This window comes from Ananas comosus, linkage group 9, assembly GCF_001540865.1.
Source record: "Ananas comosus cultivar F153 linkage group 9, ASM154086v1, whole genome shotgun sequence".
NCBI classification, from domain to species: domain Eukaryota; kingdom Viridiplantae; phylum Streptophyta; class Magnoliopsida; order Poales; family Bromeliaceae; genus Ananas; species Ananas comosus.
The window spans coordinates 796006-806287 of record NC_033629.1 but is presented as its reverse complement, the minus strand read 5'-3'; the positions used below and the strand labels follow the sequence as shown (position 1 = coordinate 806287).

The 10282-nt window shown below is 38.9% G+C and overlaps 2 protein-coding genes across 2 annotated transcripts; both read left to right on the top strand.

Annotated features, from left to right (window-relative positions):
- On the top strand, positions 2693–4972 carry LOC109715884 (CCG-binding protein 1). Its single transcript, XM_020241104.1, has 3 exons — positions 2693–3046; positions 3881–3954; positions 4365–4972. Exons 1-3 carry the CDS (start codon positions 2824–2826, stop codon positions 4677–4679), a joined length of 612 nt encoding a protein of 203 aa, XP_020096693.1. The 5' UTR covers positions 2693–2823; the 3' UTR covers positions 4680–4972.
- Positions 5722–10221, top strand: LOC109715371 (thylakoidal processing peptidase 1, chloroplastic-like). Its single transcript, XM_020240348.1, has 7 exons — positions 5722–5880; positions 7246–8259; positions 8389–8457; positions 8582–8650; positions 8767–8853; positions 9252–9319; positions 9438–10221. The coding sequence occupies exons 1-7, from the start codon at positions 5722–5724 to the stop codon at positions 9556–9558; spliced, it is 1587 nt and encodes a 528-aa protein (XP_020095937.1). The 3' UTR covers positions 9559–10221.

Genomic DNA, 10282 nt, shown 5'->3' with positions numbered 1-10282 from the left:
TTAATGCATTGGGTGGGCTTTTTGGGGAATCTCCAATGAGAGCATGTTCTTAGAAAAAAAAAAAAAAAAAAAAAAAAAAAAACTAAGGGGTATTTTTCTCTCGGTTACTAGTCCTTTATTAATCTCGAGCTTCATTAATAAATTTAAAATGTTTTAATTAATTAAGTTTGTTTTTATGTGTTTGATCATAGTTTGTAGAGCTCTTCTTTGTGGCTTTACTATGAACAAACACTTTATTTAATGCCTCATCATTTTTTAAGCTAAAAAAAGGGTGGCGTAAGCGTATGGTTTGATGCGTTGAATTTGGATTAAATATAATTAATGTGTTATTAGTAGTCATATATTGTTAGGGTCTCAATACCCAGTTCTAGGGTTTCCCAGTTATGTTGTCCTCTTAAATAAGAGACCAAAACACCCTCTTTTGACTCTTAAGGGTGTACCATACTTCGAGATCGTCCGATCGAATCGAGGACGGCTTTGTTTAGTTGCAGTTCTAGTTAGAGATGTCAGTTCTGAATCCAATCAGTAGAGTATTCGGAGTCATGCGCAATAAGCAAAAAGAAATTATTATGTTTTGGATCGAATTCTCAAATATTGGTTTTAAGGGTTTTTTTTTTTTTTTCGAGAGAGATTAGGTAGCACGCTACCCGCTTCGTTTATTTCATTTAGAAATAAACTTCGCTGGAAATGTGAATCAACTAGGATTCGAACTTGGGTTTCGAGTACCAACCATCAAGTCCTTTGCCACTTGCTCTAGGGACAGTCGGTTATTGGTTTTAAGGTTATCGTGTCCATTGACAGCATTAGTTTAAATCAAAATTTCTGCTCTTGTATATGGGTTAAGTGGTTGTTCTACGATTTTGACTAAATCACAATTACTAGTTACTGCTTCTTCAAACAATTTTATTCAGATAGGAATTTGCAAAATAAGCAATGCGAAGCACATCAGAGTCGGAGGTACATATTGGAAACATAAAGTGCTTTACAAATCAATCAAAAAGAAGCATGATCTAGCTCTTTGTAAGTGGAGATAAGACCCCATCTAAAAGCACTTTGGGTCCTAGTCCCATTGGCACTCTTCTTTCTGGTTTTTTTTAAAGCCCTTTGTGTCACACCTGCTATTCTTTTTCTTTAATAAGTGTTGATATACCACTATAAGGGGTTATAGTGTATAAAGGTTGATTCCTAATTGGACAACTCTCTAATTGGGTGGGTCATACAACTCATAAGCTACAGCTTTGCTTTGCTATAATAATATTAAAAAGGACACTAATAAGGTGAGCAAATAATTCATTAGCGAGTTTTGCAGTGATCTTCTGGGCTGGCACATCTATACAATGCAGTTATATATAATATATATCTCAAAATATACTCTAAAATGTGCTGCTACATCTAAGATTTGAAAAGTTGAATCACTCACTATCTGAGGTATCCACAGTAGCACAAAATAATGGAAAAGAGAAAGGGTAGATTTGTCATTTCACTCTCATAACTTTAGGATCTTGGACCTTGGTATTATTAGGGCATTAACATAAAGATTAAGTTAAAAAGGTGTGGCCTACTTGCCCAATGCCTAGTCTATTTTAGACACAAAGTGGCTTGGCTGGGCTTCTCAAGAGGATTGTTTTGTGTGCTCAAAAGCATATCTATTTGGCTTTGTACATGTGGAGTGCTCTACAAAGTCCCACTCACTCTAGAAAAGCATTTCTAGATCTTAAAAAAAACTATTATGTGCACTATAGATTGAGAACCTACCCATAATTTCTCTTACTTTGAATCAAATAGAAGGTTAATTAAAATAATAATAGATAGATATGGCACAACAAAAAGAAAGGGAATGGGTGATTTGTTTCACACTTATGAACAAAAAATAGTATACATCATGCTCAAAAACAATGAAATTGGAATAAGCTCTCTCATTGCACCATTACCATGTTCACAAGTGTGATATGTGATCAATTAAGTAACGAAAAAGCTTTATGTGCGAAGAGAAAATAAGAGTGAAAAATATGCTGTTTATTTTCGTAAATAACAACACATCTCTCCAGAGTCCAGATTACACCGGTCTGATTACGAACTTATGATATGATTTCTGCAGTTCTATCGAAAAGCTAAGACATCATCCCCAACTCATTCTCTTTCGGCCTAATAGCGTCATGCGACTCTCGATACCAATATTGGGCCTGTTTAGCCCAAAATTAAATTTTTGTAGCAAACATGTTTGACTCGAACCTAATTAAAGCCCAATTTAATTAGATATCAAAAAATTTGGGGCCATTGGGCCTTAGCCCAACTCTTTCTACTATTCACAAAAATATCTAAACTACTAGACTCTTCGAGTCCTCTGGAATATCCATAGATTTTCTCTGCGACCCATCCATCCAGCCGTCCGTTACGCCCTACCGTGTCCCATCACCGCTCTTTCATAGAGATTTTTATGCGGCCATACGCTGTGCTAACTCGGGAGGTTCCACTACCGCTTAGAAAACTAGTAGTGAAAACGCCCAAAGTTCTCCTCGTTTTTATATCACGAACCAAAACAGATTTGTACCCACGAAAAAACCCACCAACATATATACGCCACGTGGAAAGTCCTTGATGAGTTCCTTCTCGTAGTAGACATGCTCGGTCTCTTTCGAGATCTTAAATATCTAAATGTAGTAATTTAATAATTTTGTAGAATTTAATATCTTTGTGATCTTATCCAAAACCGTATATAGAAACCCTCTCCTTTTCTTCTTCTTCGTCGTCGTCGTCGTCGTCGTCGTAGTGTCACCACAGAGGAAACCTAGGGTTTCGATCGAAGGAAGAGGAAGAGGCGAAATGCTCGGATCGATCGTGCTCCGATCCCCAACTCCATCGTCGCACTACTCCGCCGCCGCCGGAGGTGTTGACGTGTCGCGACGTAAGTGGTCGAGCGTGGTTTGCGGGGCCCAGGGGAGGAGCGGTGGCTCCATCCCCAAGCTCGAGCCCTTCAGTAGAAGCCGCATCGATCGCGGGATTAGGGATCCCCCTTTCTTACAAAAAACCGAGAACGATCTCACAGGTCTGATCTCTTTTTTTTTCCTCCCATCTTTTGTACTAATTTTTGTGTTTTTTAAGGATTTGATCTGTTAATTTGGCGTTAGGTTCGTAGAAAAATGAGTTGATGATGGATATGGATGTGAAAATAAGAAAGAATTTGTTGATTAAGATGTATTTTTGTTTGTTAATTTGGCTGATTAATCTAATCTTAGAGACATTATTATAAATATTATGTGATTTACATGGAGGATTTTGAATGCTCTCTCTGTTCAATTATTTAGTTGTCTTCTAAACTCACCAAAGCCCTTAAATGTTGAGACTGGCATAGTCCATATTTTTTTTTTTCACAATTTATTTTCATCAAAAGTTCCCAAAAGAGTGTTATGAAACGATAAAATTAATGATATTTGATTAGTTTCGTAGATCATTCAATGGTTCAATATCCCCATTCCTCGAAAGAACACTCTTATTGATGCATGCATTTGTGCGCGGATGCATACTATGTTGTATAGATGGGCATCAAATTGTTCCAATGTAGAGCTGAGAAATGTAAAGGCCCTGTAATTGAAACATTCAATGAGATCTACATCTGTGTTGAAAACACCCGAAGTTTCTGGAGTTTTATTTTATTTTTTTTTTCAGTTAAGTTGCTCAAGTAATCCCAATATTTAGGCTCTCTGCTTTTTCCGCGAGAGCTAATGCTTGGAAAATAGATGCTAAATTTGATGATATATTAACATTAAGGCCAATTAAATGTCAAAGTCGAACATTCTTACCGCATGGTTTACATTGTGATTCACTGTTTATCTGAAAGTATTTATCGACCAACTTATACTATCGATTCTTTCTTTTGCAGATTACTGCTCGACACTCGAGGGCGACGAATCCTATAACTGCTGGAGGGCCTATTTTGCACTTAAAGATCTCCAAGTACGTAATATTTTTTGTTTTTTTTTCACGTCCTGCTTTAATGTACGCGAACCATGTAAATGCATAGTTTGGACATATTTACATGTATAATCCTGCATATTGATGTACTATAGTAAGACCCTGCAAATTTTGAATTTTTATGTGCGCCCTTAAAAAAACAATTCTTACACATAACGTGCTTATGAAATGCCCCACTCTAATTGTCCTTATTTTGATGCAAAACCAACTTTCCCCACGTATTGGCTTACTCCCCAACTTAGGTTAAAATGTATATGTAAGAAACTGCAAGGAATCGAGATTCAGTAGGTGTATGCATGTAAATAAAACCCCTTACCACTTAAAAGAGGTTATCGAATTTGAACTCCTCAATGCCATGGCTTCATTCTTGGTATTCTCGGTGTTAAATGCAGAAAGAACTGCCTAGAGAGGACGTTGAGAAATTCATCAGACAAGCTGGCGGGATAAAGTCTCTAATCGATTGTCTTCATGGAATCACCGCAATGCAAAAGAAGAAAGAGAAAGAAGCGCAAAAACCAGCTTTGTCGACTTCAGAGGCACAAAGGGAAAGACCTTTTCCGATACCCGACGGGCTACCGAAAACCAAAGACGAGCTCGAAGAAGAAGAGAAGGCTCGCATGCCCGACTCTCCGTTCACCAGGCTACTGAGAAGCAAAGGGCGCCATCCTGCGTGGTATACGCCGGCGCCTGATCATGAAACATATTAAGTTGTTTCATAAGAGCTTAATGTGTGAAATTTTTGTACATAAATTGCGTGTGCGCTGTAGGTTCCTCGCAACGTGGTTTTCTTTCTAGAACAGTATCGGTAGCAGCTATAAGTGCGAGTATTTCTGAAAGTTGAATTATGCTGTAAAATGTGTGTTGTTGTATAATGTACTGTTCAAAGTTGTCTCTTACTTTTTTTAATTGTCTTTTTCTTTGACGTTGTTAATTGTATATAAAACTATCTCCGAAGAAAGTGGTTAGAGGAAAGTATCTGCCAAATTTCGCAGATTTATGATGAAAAGTAAGGGGACCAGCAGTTTAGACATTTAATTCTCCAGCAAACCCAATCATCTTTGAATTGTTAGATGCTCCTCCGTGGAAGAGAAAGGAGTTGGTCAAAAACACCTGATAATGGTAGTATCATATGTAAATTTTTTATGCACAGATCAAATACAAAGAATCTTCAATCTAGATACAATGAATCTTCAATCTTATCTTATGAATGAATGATTAAAGGAATTAGATCCAATTGATTTATTAAATGTCATCTGTTTATGGTTAATTACGATGATAAAAGAGGATCATAAGATAAATTTTTGCATCTACACATATATAGTTTCACGATACATCAAACCGATTTTAGCTATGTTTATTGGAGAAGATAAAAGATGTAAATTGGTAAACCTTTGCCACAATATTACACATTTCCTTTTCCTTTTTTTTTTCCGAAAAGGAATGTAAAAGTTGCATCCCAAATGTAGTTGAAGCACATGATCAAATTAAGCATTAAGATAATCAATCTTATGACCTAAGCATTTAACCCACTAAAAAAAATAATTTATAAAATTTATCATTGCTATTTTTTAATTAAAAAAAATCCTCCAATTTGGTATCACATTCAATCAAGCTATTTTATTAGTCAAACCCACAAACCCCCTATTACTTTTATTATTTTATATTTGTTTGACCAAGTCAACTCTTCTCTGTCTCGTCAGCGCTAACGTCATCAAAGTGCCCCAACCAATCAAAATCGCTCGTGTCCAAATGTCGTTAACCGTAACGGCGTTTTCGCTCTGCTTCTACGATCTTCCTCATCTACTGGGCCGAGTTACCTCGGCCCAACACTCTGTTACGATAAACTATTCCCTGGACCGAGTTCACCACGTCATCTTTGGACCAATATCGCTCGTCCAATTATTTGCAGTATTGCTGACACGTGGTGGACCGACCCAAGGAGCCCTTATTATTATCTGCATATTCTAATTTGACCCAGCATAAGAGGTGAACACCACGACTAACATAACTGGGTTGGAAAACAAAAGTTAAAAAAAAAAAAAAAAATCAATTTCAACATATTTCCATTTTTCCAAACATTTGTAAATTTTTATTAAATTAGTCATCTGATTTTCGTAATTACAGCTTTTTCAAATAATTGGAAAAAAAAAAGGGGGAAAGCCTATTTGGGCCAAGGAGTGATCTTATTGGGCCTAGTCAACTTCCTCAACAGTTGGAGTCACCGGTCTCCATTGTACGGCCCACGTTCGCCTTCTAACGGAGGTTGCCACGAAGCAACCTACGGCGGCTTAGTAGTGAAGGAACCAGAGAAAAGAGAATTGCCCTTGAAGATGCTCCTAATTACGGAAACAACCCTCGGTTATGAGAATAGTTCGTCTATTTGGTAGCTTACCAAAAATACCAATGGACTAAAGGTAGCCGAGATAAAAGCATGTAGATGTTTAACATCACGAAAAATATAGTGTAACTTTTTTATTACAACATGCAAAATGTGATAATACTTTTTTCATCTTATTTTTTATTATATATTGCGTAATTTTTTAGCAATTTCAAATTGAATTTTGTATGTACTATTAAAATCTAAAATGCTAAATTTTAGTAAAATATATAAATTAATTATTTAATGTAACTAGTTTGCTAATTATTTTTAGAAATATTAGCATATCATCAAAATTATTCGTAAATTTTTTTATTATAAATTGTCCCATAGCACATAAGCTACTACATTATCTAAAAAACAAAGCCTTCCGTTTTATTATAAAAAGTAAATATAAAAATTTAGTTTTTACTTTATTAATGATAATTTGAATAATAACTACCACACTAGCTTAATAATTATTAAATTATTATATATTTTAAAATTAATTTTTAGATTATTGAACACTTTTTGAGAATTAGTTGAACTTATTAAAACAACTAAAAAAAAAAAAACAAGGAAAGAAAGTTAAAAAAAATAATACAACTTAGAAACAATAAACGAAATACCCATTAAGCGACTCATCACAGCTGGTTATATTGTAAATACCTGTAAATTCGGTGGCATTCAAATAATCTCAGTCTAATAAAACCCTACTCTCCTCCCACTTCCTCTCTGTTTCCATCCTCTCTCCGTTGTCGTTGTCTTCGCCATCCCGTTCTTCTGAGCTTCTCTCCTCGCGAGAGAAGCTCAGGATCGAAACCCTCCCACCAAACCCTAGCCCTAAATCCATCAATCGCTCCACCCCTCCTCTGCGAACGCTAATCCTCTCTATCTCGGCGTCCCCGGAACCCTAGATCGCCGCGAAACCCTTCAATTTCCCGCTTCCGATCCCGATTTGGCGCGAAACTCCGCGGAAATGGCCTACGACCTGTGATCTCTGGGGCTTCCCCTCGGTTCTCTCGGCGTTCTTCGTCTTCCTCGCTGCATCCGATCCTCCGCTGGTGCCTCAACCTCGTGGTTATGGCGATCCGGATCACCATCTCCTACTCCGGCTACTTGGCCCAGAGCCTCGCCGCTTCTTCCACGATGCCGGCCGGCCCTTCGCCTTCTTCGCCGGCCTCCGATCCGACAACCACAGCCCCTCCGATCGCCGGGACGACGATCGATCTAGGGCTCGCGATTGGTCGAAGAATCCGGCCTCTGGGTTCTTTGCGCTCGCCGGAGAACATCGTGCGAAGGCGTTGTCCAGATCCTCTTCTTCTTCGTTGTCCTCCTCCTCCATTTTGTTCTCTACAGATCGCTCGGCATCACGATCCTTTGCCTCGATCGCTGGAGATCCGTCCGCGAAGGGCGATCGGTCGACGCTCGCCGCCGGATTGCTCTCTGCCATGGTGTCTGGCTCCGGGTCAGCTGCTGGAGTCGGAGCGATGGGGATCTCGTCTTCGGTTACGCTAGGGTTTAAGCCCTCGTCGCTGCTCCCGTTCTTGCAGGCGAGCAAGTGGTTCCCCTGCAGTGAGTTCCTTCCGGGGTCTTCCGGAAGCAGCCTGGTGGATAAGGGAGGGACAGCCTCTGCGGTTCCCCGGGACAGGGGGAAAAGTGTTGCTCCTCCTGTGTGCCAAGCTAAGGAGAGCTCGAGCACGGTGGTGAGTTCGAAAATGATGAGTGGCGTGGCTGAGATGAGCAAGCCGAGCGAGAAGAACGGCTGGCTCTCGCGGTGGGTGAATTCTTGCTCGGATGATGCGAAGACTGTTTTTGCTGCGGTGACGGTGCCGCTGCTGTATGGATCATGCATGGCAGAGCCGAGATCGATCCCTTCTCGGTCTATGTACCCGACATTTGATGTTGGGGACAGGATATTAGCAGAGAAGGTAAGATTTCCTGCTTAATTTCTCTGCCCTGTTGCATTGTAGTATGAGTATCTATGCTTTGATCTTAATTTTGTGCTTAATTTTACATCTGACTAATCTGATTTGTTGCTGTTTTTCCTAAAACTGCAGGTGTCTTATTTATTCAGAGAGCCCGAGGTCACGGACATCGTTATTTTCAGGGCTCCTCCAGTTCTTCAGGTATAATGTCATTCATTCTTTTATTTATATATTCTTTTCTGTTAAACATTGTCCATTTATAGCACTGAGTGGAGCTATTTGCTATAACCTGCTTAATATCTGACTTGCGCTCACATCTTCGCAGGAGCTGGGTTACAGTTCAGGTGATGTTTTCATTAAAAGAGTTGTGGCCAAAGCTGGGGACTATGTTGAAGTAAGCTTTTATTCTTTCAGTAAGCCTTTTCACACTCTTCAGTTGCATTTTCCTGTAAAGTTGCTGTTTGTGTTCAAACTGTAAGTAAATTTTTGGTGTGTTATCCGACATGATAGGTCTGTGATGGTAAATTGCTGGTGAACGGTGTTATCCAATATGAAGAATTCGTATTGGAGCCGCTTAACTACAAGATGAAACCAGTGGTATGTCATCTTCATTCTAGTTTGATTTTTTAGCTAATTTACAATTTGCCTGATTAGTTAAGAGTTAATCAAATTGCTCGAATTTTGGAGATAACAACTAAAATACCTGACATATAGGCATATTCATACTCTGTATAATTTGGGATTGCATTTGGTTTTAATACATATATATTGTTGAAGCCTGGGCTATCTAGAAATATTCTTTCTCCTGTTCATGTAGCTCTGGATATAAGAGTTTATACCGCAATTTATCCCTTAACGTCTAGTTTTCCAACCATTGCAAATGTTTTGATGCTTTTAAATATGAGCCTGTGTTGTTAGTAAGAATGCTGCAGATGCTAGGTGTTTTCCATCAATTTTTATGATGTATTGATTAGTTTCCGCTGTTGGACATGCAGCTTGTTCCTGAAGGTTATGTCTTTGTCTTGGGGGATAATAGGAACAACAGCTTCGACTCTCATAACTGGTAGGCCTTGATGCCCAACTTTGGATTATTTTTGCTTCTCCATGTATTTTGAAAATTTAGCTGCTTGACCCATGAGGTACAACTGGGATCTAATTAGTTGTTTTCCTTGTTATTACAGGGGACCTCTCCCGGTTAAGAACATTCTTGGACGATCGGTGCTTCGGTACTGGCCCCCATCAAAAATATCAGATACAATCTATGAACCAAGTGCCGTACACTACGCGCAGGGGGTTTCTTGACACCCCTTCTGATTGGGAACACCAGCTGCAGACTAGACATGACTTCTTTTTTTTGTCAATGAGCTTCTTTCTCTCTGTTATATATTGTTCATTCACTGAACAAATTTCTGCAAATACCCAGATGTCTCTTCATTCTGTTTCGCACCGCCCTGTTTGGCGGAAGATTGCTTAAGCAAATGCACCCTCTGTCCCTTCATTACCCTATGAAGGAGCATATTAATACTTGATTATGAAGTTTGCTTTGTGGTTTACATATATGTTCTGATGGTTCTCAAAGTGTATTGCTGCAGCGTACTCATGGTGCAGCATCTATTGTTTCGCTTGAGTTTGCTTGTTACTCTAAATATGGTTTCCTTGGAAACAAACCTGAAAGGACAGCGAGCACAGGACATTGTCGGTGTGATTCTAGAGGAATGATGCTCGTGAAAGCTTGTGGTGGTTGGCTCTCCGTGGAATACACAGGCCTCTTAGAAGAGGCAGATAACCTAGGCAAGGCAGGGACAAAGAACGAATGAATGAACTTGTATTTGCTCTCACTTTCTTAAGATTTTGATGCATGCAAATCACTCTGTAAAACTATAAGATAGAATTTGTTGTTCTCTTTTGTCCTCAGTTTGTCTGAAACTTTGAATGGGGAATTGTGGGAGCTCCGTAATTTGTGAATGTGCATCGATTTCAATTCTTTCTTAAATTGTAGGTGGATCCGTCGGCTCTACTGTTGTGG